This window comes from Amblyraja radiata, chromosome 8 (assembly GCF_010909765.2).
Source record: "Amblyraja radiata isolate CabotCenter1 chromosome 8, sAmbRad1.1.pri, whole genome shotgun sequence".
Classification (NCBI taxonomy): domain Eukaryota; kingdom Metazoa; phylum Chordata; class Chondrichthyes; order Rajiformes; family Rajidae; genus Amblyraja; species Amblyraja radiata.
The window spans coordinates 54,301,171-54,328,765 of record NC_045963.1 but is presented as its reverse complement, the minus strand read 5'-3'; the positions used below and the strand labels follow the sequence as shown (position 1 = coordinate 54,328,765).

The 27,595-nt window shown below is 43.9% G+C and overlaps 1 protein-coding gene across 3 annotated transcripts in view; it reads left to right on the top strand.

The window, feature by feature from the left end:
* The window catches only part of fam120b (family with sequence similarity 120B), an 86,405-nt gene extending 60,787 nt beyond the window's left edge, over nucleotides 1-25,618 (top strand). The window contains exons 7-11 of one of the 3 annotated variants that reach the window (XM_033025914.1): nucleotides 5,167-5,373; nucleotides 9,110-9,212; nucleotides 12,305-12,430; nucleotides 18,117-18,174; nucleotides 25,357-25,618. In XM_033025914.1, the coding sequence (XP_032881805.1) occupies nucleotides 5,167-5,373; nucleotides 9,110-9,212; nucleotides 12,305-12,430; nucleotides 18,117-18,157 (477 nt within the window). In that variant the 3' untranslated portion in view covers nucleotides 18,158-18,174; nucleotides 25,357-25,618. Of the gene's footprint in view, nucleotides 1-5,166; nucleotides 5,374-9,109; nucleotides 9,213-12,304; nucleotides 12,431-18,116; nucleotides 18,343-24,338; nucleotides 24,428-25,356 lie in introns of those variants that run through there. The other 2 variants (XM_033025913.1, XM_033025912.1) reach the window with 2 other exon arrangements.
* The last annotated feature ends 1,977 nt before the right edge of the window (nucleotides 25,619-27,595 follow it).

Sequence of the window (27,595 nt, the reverse complement as noted above, 5' to 3'; positions counted from 1 at the left end):
ACCTGCCGTCATGTGTCAGTTTCTGCTATAACTACAAAGTGTTTCACTTTACAAATTTTGTTTCTTATGAAGAAGATTGCCTAGCAAGCATTACTTTTATGATTGGTATTAATTTACAGTCGTAGGCTTCAAGAAAGTTGTTTCGTAAGGTCTACTTCTCCGCCACCATTTTAGTGCTGGCATCCAAGAGAGCCCACCTGGTCAGTGCGGGTTTCTGGACGATCGGGAGACTGGGAAGGGCCTAGCACAGAGATGCTTTGCGGTTGGCTGAGCTCTTTCCTCCACCATGCTGCTCCACACAGTGTAAAGATAAAGGTATCCACCATGCAGCCCGCACCGCTACAATGTTGTTTTTTTTTCTCTCACAACATTCGAACCCAGCACCCAGCTGCTCTGCACCACGCAACCTAACCCCCCTCAGCGCCCGCCCCCTCCTTCCTCATTGGCCACAGATGACTGCCCAGAGGGAGGTCCCTTCTCCTATTGGGCCAGCCTGGTGTCAGTCACGCGGGATGACGGCCAGCCTGTTTGTCTGGCTCTCGCAACGTTCGGACTTCCCACCCACCCCCCCCCCCCCCCCCCCCCCTGAGCGACATCTGCGGTTCGATTGGTCAGGTCGGATGTCAGTCAAAGAGTTGTCACAATGCTGGCAGCTCACGGCCGCGGCCTCTCATGACATATAAGGCGCGTACGACTGACCAGGGAGGTGGGTCATGTGCTCTGGCATTGGGGAAAATCATCCCGTGGGCCGGATTGGATCCCTTTGCGGGCCGGCAGTTTGACACTGGACTCTAGTTTACACTATTTCTCTCGGAACCCCTAGCGAACCCTAGCTTTCGGGGTGCCCCGGTTGAGAAACGCTGATTTAGATCCTGCAACGTGTATTTTTCCAGTAATGTGAATTTTTTTATATTGTGGCTGAAGTTCCGCATTAGATAGCTTCTTGCTAGCTACACCCTGACAGTAGACATGTAGTATTTCCTTTGAAAGACCTAGTATTTATACAGATAATCAAGTATCTGACTGCTTGACAACATCCATTGGTCCATGTGAGCGCCACTATCACTGGTCCTCTGCTCTCATTCCCTTTTAAGTATGATAGCTAAACAAAGCAGCAGCGGGGTGAAATAAAAGCCCAAGGGTATTCAGTGTCAATTGCACTTGTACAGCTCCTTCCACAATCCAGGATCAGTGAGAAACAAGAGGAGCCATTAAGCCCATCTCATATTTTGTGTTTATAGAGTAACAAATACCTCACTTCTCTTTCAAGACAGGAAGGTATCTGTAGGTCAGATGAGCAGAAATAGTTCTGGGCTCTGCTGTTGCAATCTTGATGTGCTTTGATTCTCCTCCTCCCACTTCCACATGTTAAACTCATGCACCCTGTGCTACTTAACCTCCATTCCCTGACTAGGTTTCATGGTAGAAACATTTCTGAGCATAATTTATTTAAGGAGAAGGCAATCCCAATTGAAAATAAGCCCTTCAAAGAAAATTTGATCAGTGGTCTTTGTAAAGCCCCTGTCCCACGATGCGAGTTCACCCAAGAGCTCTCCCGAGTTTAAAAAAAAAATCAAACTCGTGGTAAGTACATAGAATGTACGTAGGACCTCGTGGATGTCCCGTAGCGGCTCGTAATGCAAACGGCAGATACTTGAGAAACGCGGTAACTAATGGCAGGTACTCGGGAAACTCTTGGACATTTTTCACAATCTTGAAAAAACTTCATGAGTTACCGCATTTCCGGAGTACCTGCTGTTAGCATTACGAGCCCCTACGGGACATCCACGAGGTACTACGAACCCGCTATGTACATACCACGAGTTTGATTTATTTTTTTTAAACTCGGGATAGCTCTTGGGTGAACTCGCATGGTGGGACAGGGGCTTTAGGATGAAGTTTGTGTGCAAAGGAATCTGGTGACCAGCATGTCAGAGGCTGGCTCCTGGGATTAAAGGGTAAACTAAGAATGAATGGAAACCTGATATTTGTATGCCACCACACTAATATGAAGTGCCTGAAGTTTGGCAGGGAAAAATGTTGGACCTTTTAAAAAAGTTAGTAATATCGTCTGTGTAAAAAGCACCTTTTAGGTTCTTTATTTAGAAATTGCATTGGCAGACAGTTTTCATATAGTTGCTACATAAAATAAATTATGCTTGTAATGGATTTTTGGCATCTTTCTGCATGGATAAACCAATGAACCCCACACACTAAGAAACAGAAGGCGAACTATAGTAGTTTGAGCTAATGTGGTGTTGTTTCCAGCTGGAGGTTTTTGTTTCTAGTGACCAGTAATGGAAAATGCAGAGGAGGAGATGTCCAGTGGCACAGGTTCAGATTGAGCCACGATACCCATTGTGATGAATAGCAGACCAACAGAGTTTCTAGTTCAGATTGGCAAATGTAAAGTGAATGGCGACTTCTGGGAGGGAGAAAATTGGGATCATTATTAATAAACAAAGCTGACAGAGCTGCAGTGTCTGTGAATATATCATTTCAAATGAATTTTGTGGAGCTGATGCTAATTATATGGGACAGACTTTTCACTGATTTTTCCCATGACTATTTGCATCCTATACTGTATAAGCCAATGGGAAACCTAATTGAAATACAGTACACGTTTAAAAGTTGGCAGTGGGTTTTGTAGCAAATTTGCTAGGACGCTGGTATTGTTTTAACTGCTGTCAGTTGAAGTTCACAAAGGCCTACTGTCTGTTATCTATAACCCAGCAGACATTATCCCTTCATTTTAATGTAACGTTAGATGCCCTGCTTTTGGACTATTGTCTTAAGCCTTCTGCAGATCAGACACATTCTCTGCCCTTGTGCGGGAAACACTCGCTTTAATGGGTCTATGGCTTTTCTTCTTTTGTTCCCTTCTTTTTCCTTCAGCTGCATTGGAAAATACAGGCTCGAGATGTGAACTTCGCTGAAGCCATATGCAGATCCCAGGGACGGGATTTGCTCACAGACTCCTCCTAAATAATGCCTGCTTTTACACTGCATTCTCCTTCTGCCTGACACATGCACTCACTGTCTGCTTTTGATTTATGCATCGAGTTACAATAAATTAATACATGTTATTTTTATTTCCCTGTGTGACCTAATATTTGGATGCTTTCATTTTACAATATGGAAGTCCTGCAGGTGAGATTTTCTAAAAGCCCTGTCCCACTGTACGAGTTCATTCAAGAGCTCTCCCGAGATAAAAAAAAATCAAACTCGTGGAAGCACGTAGAATGAACATAGCGGGTACGTCGGAGCTCGGGGACATCTCTTAGCGGCTCGTAACGCTAACGGCAGGTACTCGGGAAACGCGGTAAGCTCGGGAAGACTCGTGAAGATTTTACAACATGTTGAAAAATGTCCATGACAGCCCTGAGTACCTGCGAGTGGCCATTACCGTAAATCTCCGAGTTCGAATCAGGGCAAACTTGGGAGAACTCTTGAATTAACTCGTACAGTGGGACAGGGCTTTAAGAGGCATTAATTTTGCAGTGATCTGTGGGTGTTTTTATTTTCAAATTTGAGAAGTCAGCAACTTTGTGCCTGCTTTGGCCACTGCAAGGCAAAGAGCTGTCAGGGATTCTGATGTTGGGGTTTATATAGTGCCTGCCATGACCTCTGGACATCCTGTAAGTACAAAGAGATAATGAACAGACAATCGGATGTGATGCTCTTTGTGGAAATATGAAGTTTGGTCAAGACACCGGAGATCTATTCTTTTGAAATCGTATCATTAGATTTTATTTTTGCATCTATCTGTGTGGTCAGACAGTTTCTGAAGAAGGGTCTCGACCCGAAACGTCACCTATTTTCTCCAGCGATGCTGCCTGACCCGCTGAGCTACTCCAGCATTTTGTGTCTGTCCTCAGTTTAATATCTCTTATGAAAGACTGCAGCCCCAGACCTGCAAAACTCCCTCAGTGCTGTAGACGGTCAACGTGGATTATGTGCATGTGTTTCTGGAGTAGGATTGGAGCTACTCCAGTCTAACAGAGGATACTTTCCACTGATCTGTTACTATGACAGGATGGGTAAGGAAGTTACATTCTTTTCCCTCATTGGAACCCTCCACTCAGACAATATATCAAGGCCCAAAATACCAGAAAAACAACTTTCGACATTGCTTTTACCTGTAGCATGTGACGCCGGCATAGTGTGTGCAGACCATGCCAAGAGAACCAGATAAAGTCAGAGGGTTGGATTGGTGGAGTGAGTTGGAGTTGTGGAGCAATGGGTTGAGGAAGATGGGCATTATCGAGCTGCATCTGTCACATCACTGAACTATGATCCAAATTCTGAGTTCACCACAGGATGTTGACATTTTCAATTTTGTTTAAATATGAAAAAGGAGCTGAACATCCAGCATCAGTTGAAATGGGCCTGGCTCATCTTGGTTTAAAAAACAAACCTGTTCACTCATGTCTCTTAAATTTGGAAAGCTGGCATTTACTGTTGTGGTCATGCTTCCCTCAGGGTTAGCCAGTGGAACCAGCCAAGGCATCTAAGGATGGGCAATAAATGGCGGTACATCATCAATTACACATCCTGGGAATTAATTAACAATATATTTTACAATGTTGCATTTGCACCTTATGAAAGGGAGCAGATAGCTTCAGGAAATTTCTCACACTCATTGAAATTGAGATCAGTTTGCCATTAATGTGCCATTTCGCTCTAACGTTATGATTTGAAAAACCAACAATGAAAGTATTGTGAACCTCCAGGTGTGGCAAATTGCAATTACAAATGTGAACATTGGATTGCATTTGTATTAGCTTGAAGGCAAAAGACACATCTTGCTGGTTTTGCAGTTTGCCAAGATACCAAATGTCCTTTAAGAGGCATTTAGACATCAACGGGCAGGGAAGCCTGTAGACTATATAGAGCGATGTAGACGTGTAGGCAGATGTGCAATTTAAATTGGCATTATGGTCAGTTCAGGCATCGAGTGCCAAAGGGCCTGTTTATGTGTCGTACTGTTTCTATGTCTTCTCAAACTGTCGTGTACTTTGCTGGCCGTGCTACTTTGACCATTGTGGTAACATGGATGCTACCAGATGGACCTCCCGCTAACTTGTCTTGTTTCACACAGCGTGTGCAGCAGGTGACTAATTTGCCATCATCGTCCGGTCGTTAATCTTTGATTCTCTTCTTCAGGTACCCCGTGTTGATTCGCGAGCTGTGCACCTGGCTTCCCTTTTTGTGCGGGGCCTCTCCGTGCTCATTGCAGCTAATAGTGCTTGTGGGTTCCCATTTAAAATGGTCGGCCTGATGCCATGGGAGGTGTTTGACGGGAAGCTTTTCCACGCAAAGTACCTGCAGTCTCACAATGGATGTACAATGGAGGACCTCTTGGAAAAAAATGTACGTATGCAGATGGAGTGTTCATGCTTGAGGTGGTTCTCTACTAATGATGGTGGTTTACAGTAGGTCATTTTGAAAAGCAAATACCATCTGGTAACAAATACAAAGAACAGCTATCAAAAACAAGGCAAAATTAATTATTAATCGTTTCGGTCCAAAGTCAGCTTGTGTGTACATATTTGAATGCATGTACTTCATTTGTGTGTTCTTTGGAACAAATGGAATTTAAAAACAAACTGGAAATCATTGCAGAATATATGACAGGAAGGGTGTATTCAATTCAATGTGCTAGTACCAGTCAACAAAAAAACATTTGATTATTTTACTCTTGTTGCTTAACATGCAGCGTCTTCAATAAAGTCACACTACAAACTCTTGTGCATTGCCCTGTTTTATCTTTCCAACTTCCAATCTGCTGGTCCCATCAGGTAAGGTTCAACGGACACTTCACCAGATACTCATTATTTATCTGTCAGCGTTAACTGTTTTTGTCGGCAGCCTATTTGATCATGCGGGACATCCTATCTTGTTCTGGCATGACATCAACTGTTCTGAGATTGACCACCCCACCTCTACAATCATCCCCAAAGCTTTACCACCTCACTTTATTTTCTCATGTTTCATGTATTTTGTGTTTTTTATGACTGTTGCCAAATTAATTTCCGTCCTGAGATAAATAAAGTTCTATCGTATCGTATTGTAACACGTGCATACCCATTAACAGGGTCACTAGATAGCATTTGGTAGAGAGATTGTTTGTTTTTTCGTTGTGCCCTAAGAATGGAGATCCCGATGCCAGCTGAATCACCCAGCCCTCGTGTCGCGTGTCGCCTGGGGTTGCCAGTTTAATTTGGCAATCGGATGTTTCTTTTTACCCATCATTAATTCCCAGCTGTCTTGCCTTCCGACTCCATTCTTCTTATTTCTGAAACAATCAATTTACTTAATCATAAGTTCACCTCTATTTTTAATGTGGTTCTTCTTATAAAATCTGATGATCCCTCCTTATCCTGGTCATTCTCTTATTAATTCCTTTATCTTAGCCTCTTTCAGTCCAAGAGAAGTAAACGGACATTCGGGTGAAGTCTGGTCTCTCCTCATTCATTTGCAGATGCAAATTTCAATTGATCTTCTAACCACTATTTCACGATCATTCTGATATGCAGCAATAATGCCATTATTTCTTCTCCATCATAAACCACAACCTTGAACTTTCCCCTTCCACTTTTTCCATTGTTTCCTTCAACAAGACAAGAAAGTAATTGGACTACTCTGCTGTTTCCCACCATTCCAATTGCCCGCAGAGTCAATTGTAAATGGAACTATTCCAGAATGCCAACTTGGTCGGTGTGGACAAGGTGGCCAAAGGGCCTGTTTCCATGGTGTGTAGCTCCATGAATTTATGTAATCCAAGGGTTACACTGCTCTAGCCCAGATTTTGCATTTTTCCCCAGGTTTCTTTGATCATGTCCTCTCGGACCACACTTTGTCCAAGAGATACACATCCAAATTCAGTTAACGGAATAATATATGATGCTATGAGAAAGATAGGCCTGGATTTTAGAGGAAGCCATTTTGGGAATGATACAGAAGGCAGTATTATAGTAGTTTGTAAGGGCAGAGGGATCACAATTTATTTTTGAGCAGCAGAATGAAAACAGTTACTCCTCTTCATTGACATTGCTCATCTTTATCATAACATGAGATTAGAATTGCTTGCCTCGTTTCCATTATTAGTATGATTGAAATACAATGGAATTGTGACCCATGATAAATGGCCACTTCTTGACACCTTAGATTCAGTTCCAATATCATCCTTCTCCATTGCCTCTCTTGTGTTGTCTAGCTGCATAAAGGACATGCAGTGGGTGTTCAATATGATCATATTGAATGATGGAGCAGGCTCAAGGGACCTTATGCCCTCCTCCTTCTCTTGCCACTTGTCCTTTCCACTGGTAAATAGAGAATATGGACTCCATATCTTTAGCCATAAGGAGAGGTTGGACAAAAATGGGTTGTTTTCTATGGGGCATTGGAAACTGAGGGAAAATCTCATAGAAGTTTATAAAATGATGACATATATAAACAGAGTAAATGGTCTTTTTCCAGGGTGGAGATGTCAAATAATAGAGGGCATAGGTTTAGAGGGTAGGTTAAAGGTAAGAGGGAGTTAGTTTAAAGGCATGTTTCTTAAGCAGAGAGCGGTTGGTGTGTGGAGCGTCCTAACAGGGGAAATGGTGGAAGCGGATAAGCCAGACAGCGAGGCCTGTTTGGGCCGAAGGAGCCTCAGCGGCGGCGGTGATGGGAGCCTCGGTGGCGGCAGCGTGAGCCTCGAGTGGGCGACGGCGGGGTCTCGGCGGCAGCGTAAGCCTCGGTGCAACGGGAGCCTCGGCGGCGGTGGGGACTCGAGGATCCAGGAGCCTCGGCGGCAGCGGATGGGTCTCATGATCGACCCACGATCAGTGATCGATGAGCGTGAGGGGGGAGGGGAAGACTATGAGGACTCGGCGTGGAGTATCGCCATGAAGAACAATGGAGGACCCGACGTGGGGGGATCGCCATGAAGAACAATGGGGACCCGGCATGGGGGGACTGCTGTGAAGAACAATGGAGGACCCGGCATGGGGGAACCGCCGTGAGGGAGAACAAAGGGGGGCCTGGTGTGCAGGAGGGGGGGACACTCTAGTTTTAGAATCCTCTGCCAAGGGGATAAGCCTACGTTTGTTTGTTTGTTTGTTCGTTCGTCTCGGTTAAGGCACTGCACGCGGCAGCCAGCCAACAGTCGCTTGTCTTTTTCTTTTTTTTAACTTTAATTTCATTTTAATTTCATTTTTTCGTGTATCTTGTGTGTTGTGACCGTTGGCAGACCAATTTCCCTCCGGGGATGAATAAAGTTCTATCGTATCGTAAATTAGCATCATGCTCAGCGCAGACATCATTAGCCGAAGGGCTGTACTGTTCTTTGTTCTCCTCCGTGACTGTTTGAGGCTGATCTACATCATTTAAAGCTTGGTTGAATTTAACTCAATGAACATTAGGCAACCCATTCAGGATCTAGATTGCCTTCCGTCACCTCCAAAGCTTACACTTCTCACTTCTTACTTCAGCTTTCAACTATACCTTTATGACCTCTGGTTTTTACTATATCGATACATTACTGGTCATCCTCCCATATTGACTGCTTGTATGGCCATGTGCCAATTTTAAAGTTGCCACTTTTCACAATCCATTCTTGACTTTCTTTTGGTATACAAAAATGCTGGAGAAACTCAGCGGGTGCAGCAGCATCTATGGAGCGAAGGAAATAGGCAACGTTTCGGTCCGAAACCCTTCTTGACTTTCTTTTGCTTTGTCTCTGTAATCTTGTAATCACTCCAAGATTTTGTCTGTTCTCCATTCCTGGGTATTATTTTTGCATTCTTCATTTTAAACACACTCCCCATTAACATTTGTGCTTCAATGGCTAAGGCACTGGAATACCTTACTAAACCTACCAACCTCCTTACCTTTAAGACACTCTTTATAACTTGCCTCTTTACCTAAACCCTGTTTTAAAATCTCCTTGGTGTCAGATTTTGTTTGAAATTGCTCCTGTGAAACTCCTCAGGCAGTTTTAATATCCTTAAAATACAATGTAAATGCAAGTTTTAGTGATGATACTTTTTGCTGATAAGTTTATTCAATTCTGAGAATATTTCTTTTGTCATTTACTTTTCATTCATTCTTTTATTACTAGGACATCCTGGTCCACGAGTTTCAGAAGATAAAGTTTCTCATCAACACTGTATGTGCAGGAAAGAATAGAATTTTACAGAGCAAACCTCGGCCTCTTGCCCCAGGTCAGTGGTCAGGCTATAATGTAAATATATCCTTGTTCACTGCCTTCACTATATTGTAGACCACGGAGACAGAATTAAACTCTTGATTGTTAGTTCGCATTGCATAAATGATAAGGAATTTGGAGAGTTATGCCCCTGTCCCACTTAGGCGATATTTTAGGCGACTAAAGGCGACTAGGCTGTCGCCACATGGTCGCCGGGGTGTCGCCCAAAGAGTCTTACCTTTTTTCTGGACCCGCTAGGTTTTGAAAGGTTGTCATAGGTGTGGTCGTAGGTGGACATCCTATGGGTCGCCAAATGTCGGTAGCTTGCCATAGCTTGACGCAGACTAAAACTCTCGTCCTTTCTCCTTGGCTGTGTCCTGTCTCCATTCCCAGACCTCACTTTGGTAAATCTGATTACCCGGCTGAGCTTCTCACTGCATAGAAGCAGAAAGTGAAGCAGGAGGACCTAATACCGAAGGTTGTGGAGTGTTGGTCCAAGGAAACATCGCAACTGCTTTGAGTCAGTGGACTGGTTCATATTCAACAACTCAGCTGCTAACCGAGATAATTATGCCACTGCTGCAACAGACTTCAACAGAAAATGTGTAGAGGACTGTGTACCAAAGAAGCCAATGCATATGTTACCCAACCGGAAATGATGGGTAGCTGTCTGTAGCCTTCAAGTTAAATGATCCTGAACGATACAATAATTCTATCTACGATCTTTGCCGAGCCATTAAGGATGCCAATAGGGAATTCCGGACTAAACTGGAGTCTCATGGTAGTGACATGGATACCTGTAGATTGTGGCAAGGCTTGCATGCTATATTGGGCTGCAATTTGAAGGTGGGCAGTATAGCTGGCAACAATGGGTTCATTCCTGATGAATGCAGTACATTCTACACCTGCTTTGAACAAAAGGTCAGTGGAGAATCGCTTCCCGCCCTGCCCTGCCCTGCCAGTCTTACGTGTGCCTGTACTAGCAGTTACTCTAGCAGTCGTGAGATTGTTCGTCCTGTGAATCAATCCATGAAAGCAACTGGTCCGGATGAAGTCTCTGGCCGCGTCTTCAGGACCTGTGTAGGCTGGCAGAGGTATTTTCAGACATGTTTAACCTCTCACTACTCCAGTCTGGGGTCCCCACCTGCTTAAAAAAAAAACACCATTATCCCACAGCCAAAGGAAAGTAAGGCAGCGTGCTGTGATTATTGCTCTCCAGTGGCTCTGACATCCACCATCACAGATTGCTTTGAGAGACTGCTGGTGATGCACATTAACTCCAGCCTCCCAGCCAGCCTTGATCATCTGCAGTTTTGCCAATGGTTGCAACAGGTCCACTGCATTTGCCCTTTGCCTTTGCCCTAAACTCATCTCTGGGAAACCTTGACAATGACTCCTACACTAGATTCCTATTTATAGCTCTGCCTTCAACACCATAATCAGATCCAAACTATTCTCCAAATTCCTGGACCCCTCTGCCACTGGATCCGTAACTTTCTGACCCATAGACGACACTCGGTGAGAATAGATGACTACACTTCCTCCACAATAATTCTCAACACTGGTGCCCCGTAAGGATGTGTTCTCAGTCCCATACTATGCTCCCTATACACTCACGATAATACAGGCAAATTTGGCTTCAACTCCATGTTTGCAGATGACACCGGTGTGGTGGGCCGAATCACGAACAATGTTGAGACAGAGTACAGTTGTAGAGAGCTTGGTAACCTGATTTCAGGACAATAACCTCTCCCTCAATGTCAGTAAGATGAAGGAGCTACTTATTGATTAAGTAAGTATCGTGGAATACATGCCCCAATCTGCTTCAATGGGGCAGAAGTGGAAATGGTCAAGAGCTTCAAATCCTTGGCATTAATTAGTGATGTGTTGTGGATCAACCACATTGAAACTTTTCTACTTCCTGAAGAGACTGAGGAGTCTCCAATGACTCTTACAAACTTTTACAGATGCACCACAGAAAGCATATTGTCGTGTTGCATCACAACTTGATTTGGGAACAATTCTGCCTAAGACGGCAAGAAATTGCAGAGAGTTGTGAATGTAGCCTATCACACAGAACTGATTTCCCACCATTTACTCCACCTACACTTCATGCTATCTAAGAACAGCAGTCAACATAATCAAAGACTTATCCCATCCAGGTCATTCCTCCTTCTTCCTGCTCCCATTGACAGAAGGTACAGAAGCTTGGAAGTACACTCCACCAGACTCAGAAACAGCTTCTTCCCCTCTGTTATCAGACATCTGAATGGTCCTTCTGTAAGCTCGGGTACTGTCCAATTTAACTCTGTCCCATTGTAAACACTGGGTATTGTCTATGGAATTGATGTGCTACAATGCTGAAACTATATTCTGCACATTGTAACTTCCCCTTTGCTACAACTAGTACACTTGAGTTTGACCAGGTATGGTATATCTGATCTGTTTAGATAGCATGCAAACCAAAGCATTTCACCATACACACAACACTAATAAACCTAAACCTGTTATTTGTATGAGGTGCATTGGCTTGAGTGTAATCCACTCCAGTAGGATCGTGCAATCTATTATGTTCTACCTAAGTGGGGAAACCCTCTCTCAGTTATGCACTGAAACATATGCTCATCCATAATGGAGCCGTAAGATTCAGATTCAATCCCTGGTTTAAACTGAATGCTAATCTCGGCCAACAAAATAGCTTATGAATTTCACCAAGAGCTTATTACAAGTGAGAAGAAAATTATCCAAAATCCCTGCCAGTGGTCTCTGTCCAATGACTTCTGTTGGAAACTAATGGAGCACAAATGGGATTCAGCTTGTCTGTGATCTCCTCAGCATTGATACGTTGCTGATACTTACTATCATCACCCACGTTTGAGTAAAGTAACAGCAGGTGCTTGGCACCAGATTCACCAGCTGCTGTCATTGCCTTTAAGGGAGAAAAAAAGTCACCAAAAGTAAGATGAAACCCTATGAAGCATTCATTGAATATTCTACATTGTTCTCATGTGAAAATATTGAGAGCGGCCATTTAGTAGAATTCATTTGCCATTGTATTGTCATCGAGCAATCTGTGACAGTAAGATGGTTCTTTTATATGTTCTATAGTCAGAGACAGGCCTGACCCCCACGGTGGAGGCAGCCATCACAATTTCCAGCGTGCACAGCCTACTCATCACCCAAGGTATCAGGGACGATATCCACAGCCTGGTTGGACCAACTCAGCTCAAGCAGGTATGTTACAGATTGTTTATATCAACAAATATTACTTCACAATCTAATAATAACCAAAAGAACAACAAAAATATTCCCAATATCACTGGGTGTTTGTTTTTTATTCATTCTCTGAATGTGAGCATTGTTAACAATACAGTTTTTATTGTGTATTATAATTGTCATTGAGAAAGTGCTTTGACTGCTGCAGTCTTAGTATTGTGGCTCCCTTGGTGGTGTTTCAGGATTTTGACTGCTCTGATGAAGGAATATTGATACATTTCGACTTTGGAATGTGATGTTCTCCTGTACTTGATGATCTTGATCTTCGTGCTGGTGGAGGTTGAGAGTATTAGATATTGTCAAACCAATATTACGTTCCCAACACTTTAACACTTTAAGTCCAACAGTTGACCAGTATCATTCAGTTAAGGAGAGATGGAACCATCTTTTGGGTCCTGGTATGATCATCATTTTAGAATGGTTAAACATTTATTTCCCAGTCTCAAATTGTAGACAACTGCTTAGTCAAGCATTAGAAGGTCATAGGGAAAATACAATGCATTTTGTATCAAGGTCCTCAAAGTTCATAAGTGATAGGAGCAGAATTAGTCTGCCATTCAATCATGGCTGATCCATCTCTCCCTTCCCAATCAGAGTCAGTCGGTCAGTTTTCAGACGCTGGATGAGTTAAGGTTAGTGTAGCGGCCGATTTTTATATCATTTGAGAAATCAACCCTCTAACCGCTAAATGGATGAGCATGGTTAAGGGGAATGTCTTCAAAACGTATGCAAGCTCACCCACAGAGACCTTCAGAGCTTCTTCACAGCTAAGTCTTCAAAACACAATCTTTTGATTAATAAGCTCTTTATTGTTCATGGAAAACACTCATATACATCCAAACTTCTCCCGACTCGTTACTGCTGGCTTCATCGAACTCCAGCTTGTTGTTTTAAACCTTAAAAAACTCCTTGTGTCTCCGTAACACTTCGCATGATCTCCTTTACACATCGCATGGTCGAAGCGTAAACCTCCTCCATGATCTCACCAAACTAATCTCAAAACGAAACTTCTGTGCAAGCTACACAGCCCAAAACATGCCCAAAAATACGTCATAAATCCCAGCCACAATATACTGGCCCCTAATTGGTCCGAGTATATAGCGAGGCAATTACTAATAAACATCAAAAAAGTAGCCATGCAGGCTTAACATATATAAAAACACAAAAGATCAGGGAATTAACCCCGGTGGCTCCTCGTCGGGAAATTGAACCGCATGACAGGCGGGGATACTAAACACTATACCAACGAGGAAAAAATAGCATGCACTATATATCCGCAATCAGAATTCTTCATCGACTCTTCCATCTTCATTTTCGCCTTCTTTCGCAAGCATAACTAGGTTATTAATCTTATTAAAACACTGGTTTTAGTTCAAAGTCGTACCCTTAAAATCAGGCATGATACCCAATATATAGTCCAAAACATAATAGTCCAAAGCTTTGATAGCATGAAATGTCTTCCTCCATGTCCAATCAATTCATGAATGTGTTGTAACAGTAATGTTGAAGTGTGAAAATCCTTCAAAAGAATAACAGGATCTTTAGCAATAAAGTTCACTGTTAGATTTGATTTAGTTTCCGGGTCATTAGCGGAGATTTCAAATCCCAGCTCAAGTTTTGGCCATTCTCTGTCTGTCTTACAGAGAAATTGGGGGAAGGGACTCAAATAGAGAACGCTACTAGACAGTGTGTGAGGCAGGAGGCAGAGAAGGGAAGTACTCAGACACAACATGTAGGGGAGAAAGAAGAAAAAGATAATAAACATAATAAGAAGTGGTGGGTTTCTTAAATGTGTATATTTTAATGCTAGGAGCATTGTAAGAAAGGTGGATGAGTTTAGAGCCTGGATTGACACCTGGAAGTATGATGTTGTGGCGATTAGTGAAACATGGTTGCATGATGGCTGTGATTGCAAACTAAATATTCCAGGATTTTGTTGCTTCAGGTGTGATAGAATTGGAGGGGCAAGAGGTGGAGGTGTTGCATTGCTTGTTAGGGAAGATATTACAGCAGTGCTTTGGCAGGATAGATTAGAGGGCTCGTCTAGGGAGGCTATTTGGGTGGAACTGAGAAATGGGAAAGGTGTAGCAACACTTATAGGGGTGTATTATAGACTGCCTAATGGGGAGCGAGAATTGGAAGAGTAAATATGTAAGGAGATAGCAGATATTAATAGTAAGCACAAGGTAGTGATTGTGGGAGATTTCAATTTTCCACACATAGACTGGGCAACACATTCTGTAAAAGGGCTGGATGGTTTGGAGTTTGTAAAATGTGTGCAGGATAGTTTTTTGCAGCAATACATAGAGTTACCTACTAGAGAAGGGGCAGTGCTGGACCTCCTGTTAGGAAATGAGACAGGTCAGGTGGCGGAGGTATGTGTTGGGGAGCACTTCGGGTCCAGTGATCACAATACCATTAGTTTCAATATAATTATGGAGAAGGTCAGAACTGGACCAAGGGTTGAGATTTTTGATTGGAGAAAGGCTAACTTTGAGGAGATGCGAAAGGATTTAAAAGGCGTGAATTGGGACATTTTGTTTCATGGGAAGGATGTAGTAGAGAAATGGAGGACATTTAAAGGTGACATTTTAAGAGTACAGAATCTTTATGTCCCTGTTCGGTTGAAAGGAAAGAGTAATAATTGGAAAGAGCCATGGTTTTCAAGGGAAATTGGACACTTGGTTCGGAAAAAGAGAGATCTACAATAATTATAGGCAGCATGGAGTAAATGAGGTGCTTGAGGAGTATAAAGAATGTAAAAAGAATCTTAAAGAAATTAGAAAAGCTAAAAGAAGATATGAGGTTGCTTTGGCAAGTAAGGTGAAAGTAAATCCAAAGGGTTTCTACAGCTATATTAATAGCAAAAGGATAATGAGGGATAAAATTGGTCCATTAGAGAGTCAGATTGGACAGCTATCTGCAGAGCCAAAAGAGATGGGGGAGATATTGAACAATTTATTTTCTTCGGTATTCACCAAGGAGAAGGATATTGAATTATGTGAGGTAAGGGAAACAAGTTGGGTAGCTATGGAAACCATGGGGATCAAAGTAGAGGAAGTACTGACACTTTTGAAAAATATAAAAGTGTCCAGGTCCTAACAGGATATTCCCTAGGACATTGAGGGAAGTTAGTGTAGAAATAGCAGGGGCTATGACAGAAATATTTCAAATGTCATTAGAAATGGGAATGGTGCCGGAGGATTGGCGTACTGCGCATGTTGTTCCATTGTTTAAAAAGTGTTCTAAGAGTAAACCTAGCAATTATAGACCTGTTAGTTTGACGTCAGTGGTGGGCAAATTAATGGAAAGGATACTTAGAGATGATATATATAATCATCTGGATAAACAGGATCTGATTAGGAACAGTCAACATGGATTTGTGCCTGAAAGGTCATGTTTGACTAATCTTCTTGAATTTTATTAAATTGATGAGGGTAAATTGATTGATGTTGTCTATATGGACTTCAGTAAGGTTACATCCTATATTTCCCAAGTTATTGACGATTCAAGTTTTTAAAAAAGGCAAAAAACGGTTCTCACACATAGCCTTTTTCCTGGCTCTCAAGCTGCCGAATGCCACACCCCCTGCTCCTTCCCCCCCTGGTTATTCACACCCCCCGCCTCCTCCCCCCACGGATTATTCACACCCCCCCCCCCCCCCAGGTTATTCATGATTAAAGTCCTTTTTTAAAACACCAACTTCCAGTGACATCACAATGCCCCCCCCCCCCCCCCCAATGGTACAGTGAAACAGAATATTCCACCACCTTCCAGTGACGTCAGAGGGAGGGCCTCCTTTCAAAAACAGCTTCATCAGCTCCCAACGCACACCATTGGGGGAGCAGAACCAACGGGTCTGCACTTGGTCTAGCACTCATTAAAAGTCTCATCTTGTATGTGTGTTTGTGTATGTGTTATTCTACCTATGTTAAAACGGCACGCGCCAGCGCAGAAAATATCACAGATTATTAATCACATTAACCCCGTCGACAAAATAAACAGCTTCACTTCACATTTCATAAGTTATAACGTTTTAAAAATAACTAAAACCAAGTTTTTAAATGGCAAACGTCCTTCAACCTGCCTCGAGTGATGTCACAAAGGGGGTTGAGTGGCCACCAAGGGGGAGTGGGCCACCCTCCACCCCCCCCAGCTTTTTCGCACCCGGGGTTCTACCCGCGACGCCCCGGCAGGGGTTTTATGCGGCCATCAAGGAGGCATCGAGACCGCGGCAGTGAGGCCTCGCGATGATGGGGCCACTGGGGAGGTGAGGAGAGAGAGTAGGGGGATTGAGGGAGAGGAGGAGGTAGGGAGGGTAGTTGCCACGTCTACACTCCCTCTCTCGCCTGCTCCCTCTCGACCCTCCCTCTCCTCTACCCCCTCCCCTCTCTACCCCCTCCCTATCTACCTACACTCCCACCCTCTCTACCCCCCTCTCTCCCCACCCCCCTTCCGCTCCCTCCCTCGCCCTCTCCCTCATTACCCTCCCGCCCCCACACTCTACCCCCCTCCCCCTCTCTCTCTCCCTCTCTACCCCCCCCTCCCCCTCCCTCTACCATCCCTCTCTACTCTCCTCCCTCTCTGCTCCCTCTCTCTCCCTCTCTACCCCCCCTCTCCCTCTCTACCCCCCCTCTCCCTCTCTACCCCCTCCCTCTCCCTCTCTACCCCCTCCCTCTCCCTCTCCACCCCCCTCCCTCTCCCTCTCCACCCCCCCTCCCTCTCCACTACCCGTCCCTCTCTACCTCCCTCTCTACTTTCCCTCTCTACCACCCTCTCTACTTCCCCTCCCTCTGTAGGGATGGAAGAGGAGGAGGGAGTGCTGGGGGATGAGGAGAAATGAACCGCGCCTGCGCAGTTGGGGACTATGCGTGAGTGGTGGAATATTGCATTGGGGGAAGGGGTTGCGTTGGGGGAACGGGTGAGTGGTAGAATATTGGGTTGGGGAAGGTGCACTTTGTTTAATATTTCTATAAATATTGTATATCTAAACAGGAATGTGGTGCCCAGATCTCTGGAACTCCCCGTTTCCTTGTCATGCACATTTAAATATTTTTCAACCGCAACATGTCATTTTTTCCCCCTTCATTTCCATATAAATATTTACTCCCAAATCTTAAAAAGTCAAGAGAAAATATCAAAAAAAGAATCAGGGGAAGACATGCAATTGATCAATATGATTGTTGTACGGTTTAAGACATAGGAAGTGTGTAGGAAAGAACTGCAGATGTTGGTTTAAAACGAAGATAGACACAAAATGCTGGAGTTACTCAGCAGAACAGGCAGTATCTCTGGAGAGAAGGAATGGAAGAGACCCTTCTTCGGACACTTAAGACAGGAAGCTCAATGTATTTTGTTGGCAATTTTGAGATCAGGAAAATTGCTGTCTTTGGCGACTGTCGGGCAAATTCGTTCTGTGTCTTTTGTACTGATTGTATAAAATGATGTAAGAAGCAACAAAAAACAGAAGGATAAAACTTCAGAATTTCAAAAATATACATTATTTATAATATAATGTACAGGAAATACAATTGGTACATGTCTTTTCTCTTCATTGTACCATCAAATTAACACATTCTCTTAAAATGCATCCGTGACACTGTTATCAAACATACTTATTGTGCAGCCTTCTTGTTTATTTCAGGTAGAAGATCTCAACCGCGTCCAGGATCCTACAACAAATGACCACAGTACACATCACGGTGAATATGAGGAGTCCTTGTATTTTCTTTCTCTTTGTGTCAGATTACAAATGCAGAAACTACACAATGGCCTGTGTTACTGCAGAAGATGTAACACCTTCCCTCTTTACCTCTTCCCTCGCTCAGTATTTGGCCACAAACACTCATTCACCCATTGTACATTCATTTTAGCATGCTTCATTCAATGTTGAAGATGTCATCTCTTCTAACTCAGAAAGACCAAACTTGATGAAAGGCCACAGACCTGAAACTGTTTCTCTTCCTATAGATACTACCTGATCTGCTGAATGTTTCCAATATTTTTAGACCAAATACAGTGTGAGTGACTACTTTGTGGAATACTTTCATTCTGTCCACAAGTTTCGAATAACTTTGATTCTCTGCCCTGTTCCCAATCTGACCACTCTGCCCTCAGCTGCTTATGCTGTTCCATCAAACCGGCTGTGGTCAAAAAGGCTTTTGGCACATTGGCCTTTATCAGTCTTGAGTATTGAGTATAGACGTTGGGAGGTTATGTTGCAGTTATAAAATATGTTAGGGAGGCCACGTTTAGAGTACAGTGTTCAATTCCGGGCACCATGATAGAGGAAATATGTTGTCAAGCTGGAAAGGGTACGGAGAAGATTTACAAGGATGCTGCCAGGACTCGAGGAGCTGAGCTATAGGGAGAGGTTGAGTAGGCTGTAACTCTGTTCTTTGGAACACAGGAGGATGGATGATCTTACAGAGGTGTATAAAATCAAGAGAGGAATAGATCGAGTAGATGCACAGTCTCTTGTCCATAGTAGGGTAATCGGGGACCAGAGGACATGGGTTTAAGGTGAAGGGGAAAATATTTAAATGTTATCTGAGGGGTAACACAAAGGGGGTGTATGGAATGAGCTGCTAGAGGAGATAGTTGAGGCAGGGACTATCCCAATGTTTAAGAAACAGTTAGACAGGCACATGGATAGGACAGGTTTGGAGGGATGTGGACCAAACGCAGCAGGTGGGACTAGTGTAGCTAAAACATGTTGGCCAGTGTCGGCAAGTTGGGCCGAAGGGCCTGTTTCCAAGCTGTATGACTCCATGACTCTAAACCCCAAAGTAATTTTGAATGACACACCTCATAGACAAGAAAATAAGAGCAATCTTTTAAGACTACCCACCATTTTATAAATTAAGGCGTCCACTTTTCATGTAATTTCTCCCTATGGAAAAACCCATTTTCCCAGAAATTCCCTTTAAAACTCCTTTCTATCTATCACCTTAAATCCTCTTGTTTTAGATATCCCTACCATGGAAAAAATAATTTGGCCATTTACCTTCTCTGTGTCCCTGAGAAGGCTAAGTCACCCCCTCGGTCTCCTTCACTCATGGAAAAACGAACCCCTCCCAATAGTTACATTCGTCCAGTCCAAGCAGCCCCTACATTCTCTTGTGCACTACCACATCCTTCCTATTATGTAGCACAATAGTTCTTCAAATGCGATCTAACCAGTGTTAGATAACATTCCAACATAATAATCCAACCTTTATATTCTAAGTTCTGGGTAATAAAGGCATTCTTCACCACTTTATCTCATCTTGTTGCCATTCGCAGGGAACTGTGGACTTAAAACCCCAAGGTCCATCTGTTCATAATTTATTCTGCGCATTTTAATTCCCAAAATGCTTCACCTCGTCCTAGTCAAGATCAAATTCCATCTGGCATCACTCCTCATAGATATCCATTTAAGTCTGAAGAAGGGTTTCGGCCCGAAACGTCACCTATTTCCTTCGCTCCATAGATGCTGCTGCACCCGCTGAGTTTCTCCAGCATTTTTGTGTACCTTCCATTTAATGTATATCCTGTTCTAGCTTTGACAGCCTTCTTCACTGACCACAGCACCACCAACTGTCCTGTCATCCACAAACTTACTAATATTATCTCCTGCATTGACATCCAAGTTGTTAATATACATCAAACTATAAGGGCCCCAGCATCAATCCCTGCAGTACTCCACCTCAGCTTCCTGCCACGTTCACAGACTTCCAATCAGAAAATATATCCTTCCACCACTACCCTCAGCCTCCTATCATCAAGCCAATTTTAGATCTAACTAGACTAAGTGGGACCCTTTATCACCCCAACGCAATATTCCACCACTAAGCCATAGCCCCCAACTGCCCATGATCGGCTGATGGTCCCGCACTAATGGCAGAAGTTAAGTTAAAGTTAATAACTTTGCATTTAATATTTCCATTACCTCGCCATCTTTCTTCCTACTCCTATCCTCCTCCATTCCCCCTCATCCCTCGGCACTCCGCCCCCCTCTTCTTGACACTCCCGCTTCTTTCACCTGGGAGACAGGGAGAGGGAGGGAGGGAGAGATGGAGGGAGAGAGAAGGGAATGGAAAGAAAGAAGCAGGGTGAGGGAGAGAGAGGGAGGGAGAGAGGAAGGCGGGAGGGAGAGACGGACGGAGGGAGGAAGAGGGAGGGGGGAGCGAGAAAGGGAGGAAGAGAGAGAGAGAGGGAGGGGGAGAGGGAGAAAAAGAGAGAGGAATGGAATAAGAGAGGGTGGGAGGGAGAGAGAGGGAGGGAAAGAAAGGTGGAGGGAGGGGAGGAGAGAGAGAGAGGTGGGAGGGAGGGAGAGAGGGAGGGAAAGGGGGAGGGAGAGAGAGAAAGGTGGAGGGAGGGAAGGAGAGAGGGAGGGAGGGAGGGAGACAGGAAGAGGGAGGGAGGGAGAGGGAGTGAGGCAGAGAGAGGGATGGAAAGAAAGGGTGGGAGAGTGAGGGTGTATCAGTTTTACAGTGAATAGGGAGGGAGAGGGGGTAGAGGGGCAGGGAAAAGAGTGGATAGAGGAAGTGGTTGAGAGGAAGGGAGGGGTGGTAGGGAGGGAGAGAGAGAGTGGGAGTGAGGGAGGGAAGGAGGGCTCATCCCCAACCCCGGACCCAGGTTCGTCCTTGGTTCCATCCCAGGCCGCGGCTTCTTTCTCAGCCCCGGTCACGGCCCCATCCCAAGCCCTGGGCTCGACCCTCACTTCAGCTTCAGCCGCAGGCTCGGCTCGGCTTCAGCCCAGGCCCAGTCCCCGGGCTCGGCCCACGGCACCACCCGACCGCCGCCACTCCTTCACCGCGACGCCGGTGGTGACCTCCAGCCGACTGACAGTGGACAGTGGTTCCGGCGACACCCTTTCTTGACTGACAGGAGAAGAAACCAATCTGTGTGGCAGCGACTGACAGGGAAGGAGACCAATCTGCGCAAGCGCAGTTTTTAAGATTTTCAAACCTTAATAACCGTTACAATATTCCATCGATCAGAACAAAACTTGTCTCACTTGAGCACAGGAGAATGGTAAGGTGGCGAAAAATCGTACTGTCGTGTACCGTTTTTGCGCAAATAGAAAAACCGCGCAAACCGGAACAGCACAAGATCAGAGTTTTAGTTATGTGTAGATTAGCTAGCTCACCTTAACCTTTTGAACCAGGCTACCATGCATAATCTTATCAAATGCCTTTCTAAAATCCATATAGACAAAATCCACTGCGTGCATTCATTTACTTACCTCCTCAAAATATAAGCAAATTAGTGAGATAGAACTTAGAAACATAGAAACATAGAAATTAGGTGCAGGAGTAGGCCATTCGGCCCTTCGAGCCTGCACCGCCATTCAATATGATCATGGCTGATCATCCAACTCAGTATCCCGTACCTGCCTTCTCTCCATACCCTCTGATCCCCTTAGCCACAAGGGCCACATCTAACTCCCTTAACAAAGCTATGTTGACACCTTCTGATCAGTCCCTGCCTTTCAAAATGGACATAAATTATTTACTTTAGGATCTTCTCCAATAATTTTTCAATCACTGATGTAAGGCTCACTAGCCTGTTGTTATCTACTGAATCACTGCTGTCCTTCTTTGATAAAGGAACATTAACTTTCCTCCAGCCTTGTGGCACGTCGTCTGTGACTAACAAAGATGCAGGATCCCAGCTATCTCCTCCCTTGCTTCCTATAGCAACTGGGGATAGATATCATCCTGTCCTTGAATTGAAAGATACAGCATGGAAATGGGTCCTTCGGATCACCATGTCTACACTGACCATCGATCAATTGTTCACATTAGTTCTGTGTTATCCTACTTTCTTATCCATTCTCTACATACTGGGGGCAATTTACAGAGGCCAATCAACCTACAAACCCGCATGTCTTTGGGATATGGGATGAAACCGGAGCACTCAGAGGAAACTCACGGAGTCACAGAGAGAACGTGAACTCCACACAGACAGCACCCGACGTCAGGATTGAACCCATGTCTCTAGCACTGTGAGGCAGCATCTCTACCTGCTGTGCCGCACCTAACACGGCCTCTTCCTTAAAAGTGATAAGTTATCCACGTTCTTCTCCTAGAACACATTATCTTCCATGGTGGTGCATGCATAGTTGGCTGAGAAACGTATTCCTGGCATGATGATCAGTGATATAGGCCTGCAGTGTGTCCGCATTCCGACTAGGATCAATGGAGATTTACTCCAGTTTTCCGTACGATCCCCAGAAATCTTGGTTGATTTTGGGACATTATTGATGAGTAGTTGGCTCATACATCAGTCACAGTTATAGCCTTATTCCCATATTGTGTGGTCTCTGCTGTTGGAGAAATACAGGTTAAAAGGATATGGAAAAGCAGAGGTCAACATTGTGACTGGATTTATACCCAGTGACAATGAAGGACAGATGATTTGTTTCCAAATCAGGATGGCCTGTAGCTTGGAGGAGAATTTACAGGTGGTGGTTCCAGCTGTTGTGTTTTTCTTAGTCTGAGAGGTCATGGATTTAGGAAATGTCGTTAAACGTGTTAATAACTGCAAAGCATTTTGTGAATGCTACACATTGCAACCTCTGTCAAGAATGTGTCATCGAGGATCCCCACCATCTGGGCTTTGGCCTCTTTTCACTGGTACTATGGGGCAGGAGGTGCAGAAACCTGAAGTCCCACACCACCAGGTTCAGGAACAGCTGCATTCGTACAACTATCAGGTTCTTGAACAAATTTGCACTATCCTAATCCTACCTCAACAACACAACTCCCCGAACCACCTTTTGTATTACCGTGGACATGTTTATTTTTCTAATTGTGTTTCTTTACACTTTCATTTCTATGTGCAGAATTTTAAGTGTAATTTATGTATAATATATGTTTTTGTGTCTTTGTCTGACTCTATGTGCCTGTGGCTGCTGCAAGCAAGATTTTCATTCACCGTACCTCACCATATTTGTACACATACCCGACTTAACTTGTTTAGTCTTTGCTGCATGCCTTATATTTGGAGGGGGTTCAAATTGAGTTAAATGTTATGCAGTCATCAGTGAGCATCCCCACTTCTGACCGTTCAAAATATGGTCATCGATGAAGCAGGTGAAGATAGTACTGTACTAGGATCTGCCCTGACAAAGTCTGTTGTGATGAAGTCAAGGGCACAGCCCAGTCCGTCACGCAAACCAGCCCCTCCCACCCCTCATTGACTCCATCTACACTTTCATGCTGCCTCGGGAAAGCAGCCAACATAATCAAGGACCACTTACAACCCAGTGATTCTCCCCACTCCCATCGGTCAGGAGATGCAAAAGCTTGAAAGCAACTACCACCAGCTTCAAGAATAGCTTTATTTGCATCTTTCACACGGTTCTGATAAAGGGCATAACTTAGGTCCTTTCACATGTTTGAAATTCTTTCTGCTTGCCAAATATGAAATCTCTTTCCAAGGCATCTTTCCTGATTTGCAATCCTCATTCTTTGCATTGCCTACGTGGAGAGATTTTTATAATTAAACAGGTGTGACGATAACTGTGTGGGATATCTGAAGAAGTGTCTCGGTGGAATTGCTTTGAATTTGTATAATTATATGAAAATTCTAGGTGGAGGGGGTGTGGGGAGGAGGAGGTGGTTGTGCATGAGGAATGGTTTTATACTGAGCACAAAAATAAACTTCAAATTGCCAAAAACTAAATCTCAACATTGGTGTCCTCAAATTCGGGCTTACTGATCTACCATAAAATTAATCATTCCAACATCATGTGAAGTGTCAAGTGAAGGTTATGTGCTCTCCTCTCCTAGTGGAGGATGGATCCACTAATGGTGATACTTTATGAATTTCTTCAAATTCTTGAAATAAAAACAGAAAATGCTATTTATATCTGCAGGTCGAGTGCGTCTGTGGAGAGAGAACTAGAGTTAACCTTACATGTTGATAACTACATCAGGATTAATGAAAATTCCAATGAAGTGTCCTCTCTTCAGCAGCGGCCTCTGCAGTCCGTCTGCGTTTTTATTATTTTATGTCTATGTTTTTATGTAGTTTTTGTTATTTTTGTTGGGGTATGTGTGTGGGGGGGGTGGGGGTGGTGTGGGGGGGGTTGGGGGTAACTTTTAAATCTCTCCCTGCACGGGAGACCCGACCTTTTCTTTGTCGGGTCTCCGTTGTCGTTGGGGCTGCAACGAGGAGCGGCCTCCAACAGGAAGACCGGGGGCTCTGGTACCGACTACTCACCTCACCGTCGCGGAGCTGGCCGAGTCCAGAGCGGGTGGAGCTGTGGTGGACGCTGCTGCGGCCCGACCCCCGGAGATTCGGTGGCTGCAACTGCGGGTTTGGCGGGCGGCACCGGGAGCCCGCGGGTCCCTGGAGGGAGACCGCTTTTCGGGGGTTCCGCAGCGGCGACTTCTCCCGCCCGAGTTGCGGGGTTGAAGAGCTCCTGGAGCGGGGCATTACAGCACTGCCCCGCGCGGCTTGGAATGGCTGCGGGTCTCTGCGAGCGCACGCCGGGGGCTCTAACACCAAGACCCGGTGTGCGACCTTGCATCTCCCGGCGTGGCTTAATGGCCACGGGACAATCGCCATCGCCCGCCGGGGGCTTTGACTTTGACTTTGACTCTGACATCGGGGGGGAGAGTGCAGTGGAGAGATAAGTTTTTTTGGCCTTCCATCACAGCAATGTGATGGATGTTTATGTAAATTATGTTGTGTCTTGGGTCTATTTGTTTGTAATGTATGGCTGCAGAAACGGCATTTCGTTTGGACCTCAAGGGGTCCAAATGACAATAAATTGAATTGAATTGAATTGAATTGACCTGAAACATTGTGTAAAATAAATTACATTTTCACATTTATGCAACATGTTGAGCATGGGTTTCTGATTATTATATTGTATCATTTTATTTCAGGCCATATGGTTTTCAAGGTTCCCAGCCTGGTTGGAGTTAGATTGGGGAATGTTAAAGTGGTGAAGACGACACGGGATCTGAAGGAGAAACATTAATCTAATTATTAACAACATTTAAATTCTTTTTTTGTTCTATAAAAAATCTATAGTGAAAATCCTATAATATAAAGCTTATCTCTCTGGAATGTGTTATTCTGAGAGCCTGGCCATATTTCACCTTGAACGAAAAGCTCAAAGTTTAACCCCTTGGTACCTGCTTGTATGGTAGTTAACCCCTTGGTACCTGCTTGTATGGTGTTGGTACCTGCTTGTATGGTAGTTAAAGAATGGGATATTATGTAAGAATCCTGGGTGGATATATATGGTAAAGTTTAGATTAGATTAAGATTAGATAAATTGGAAAAACATATCTATATTACTAAAAGTCTGATCTTGACCGCTTTTGGCTCGCTGTGGTGTGATTTCCAAGAGAACGCCACCACCTACGGCCGTCATTTTTGGCCACCTCGCTCAAAGCCGCCTTCCGGGACCGGAGGATTTTTCCCATCAATGAAAAATCTGAGAAATATTAATGTTTTTAAAAAATTCCCCATTCTCTCTGCTGCCCCCGCTGGCGGCAGGGGGGCGGGACTATAAAACCCGGAAGTGTAGTCCCTCACTCAGTCTCTGCCAGACCCAGGAAGCAAGAAGGTCACGGCTCTCTGAGCTGCGAATAACACTGAACGCAAGTCTACTCAACGGTGAGTCCCCTCGATGCAGCTGTAAGGTGGCTGCTGCCCAATTGTTTGCCTCGCCTTTTTAACAAGTTTGTGTTCACAAAATGAATTTTGGTTATCGGGGGGCTGCTGCCCAATTGTTTGCCTCGCCTTTTTAACAAGTTTGTGTTCACAAAATGAATTTTGGTTGTCGGGTGGCTGCAGCCAAATTGTTTGCCTTGGCTTGGCTTTTAAAATCGTTGCAACAGTTGGCTGCCACTCCCTGTCCTCCATGTGTGTGTGTGTGTATGTGTGTATATATATATATATATATCTTATATCTATATTACTAAAAGTCTGATCTTGACCGCTTTTGGCTCGCTGTGGTGTGATTTCCGAGAGAACGCCCCCCACCCCCGCCACCCACCCCCACACTGGCGAGCAATATTGGAATTGGTGGAGAGGTGGAATATTGTGTTGGTGACCAGCCCTCTCGTGTGATGCTGGGACCCAAAAGGGTCCCACTTAGTCTAGTATACTTATATAATCGTGTATATGTTGTGTTTTATATTTGTTTTTTTACTTCTTATGTCTTTTCCTGATTTCTTTCGGCATTCACTGGTGCTGGTTTGATAAATTCATATAAAAAAAGACAAAATATGAAACGGTATGTAACTTTTTATGAGGCTCTACCAAGGGGGAGGAGCTCAATGTATAACAACATCACGGAGGTCTATAAATTTTTTGCCATCATTGATGGCTATTCGTCTTTAAGGTATCTTTTCTTAGATACCTTAATAGCACTTTTTTTTTTTTAAGCACAATCAAGATCTTTATTTGTTTATTTTTTTTGTAATTAATTGTATATCACATTTTTTCTTTCTTTTTTTAAAGCACTTTACAAGAAGGAGATGCAATATAAATCTAATAACTTGGGATGACCACCCAACTCCCAGAATTCTGAGGTATTTGGTTGCACCATATGATTCAGGAATACTATCTTGATTTACAATGCAAGACGATAGACAAATAAAGAATGGAGGAATTACATTCTGTAGTTGGAATATAAGGGGTGCCAACGAACCAATTAAGAGGGGTAAAATTTTTGCCCAACTAAAATCTTTGAAAAGTGACATCATGTTTTTGCAGGAAACGCACATGAAACAACAAACACAAATTAGATTAAAGGCGAAGTGGATAGGCCAAACATACTACTCCTCATTTACTTCTAAATCTAGAGGTACGGCTATTCTTATTCGAAAAGGTATACCTTTTAAATTAAAGAATACTATATCAGATAAAGAGGGAAGGTATATTATAGTTTCGGGAGAAATTTATGCAACCCCACTAACCATGATAAATATTTACGCTCCGAATTTTGACAACCCCCAATTTTTTGATAAAATTATAGATATAATATCAGAGTTTAATTACCAAAATGTGATAATAGGGGGGGACTTCAACTGTGTTTTAGATTCATATCTAGATAAATCAGCAAAACAAAGGAGGAGTAATTTAAAATCTAAGACTAGTGAACTTCTAAAT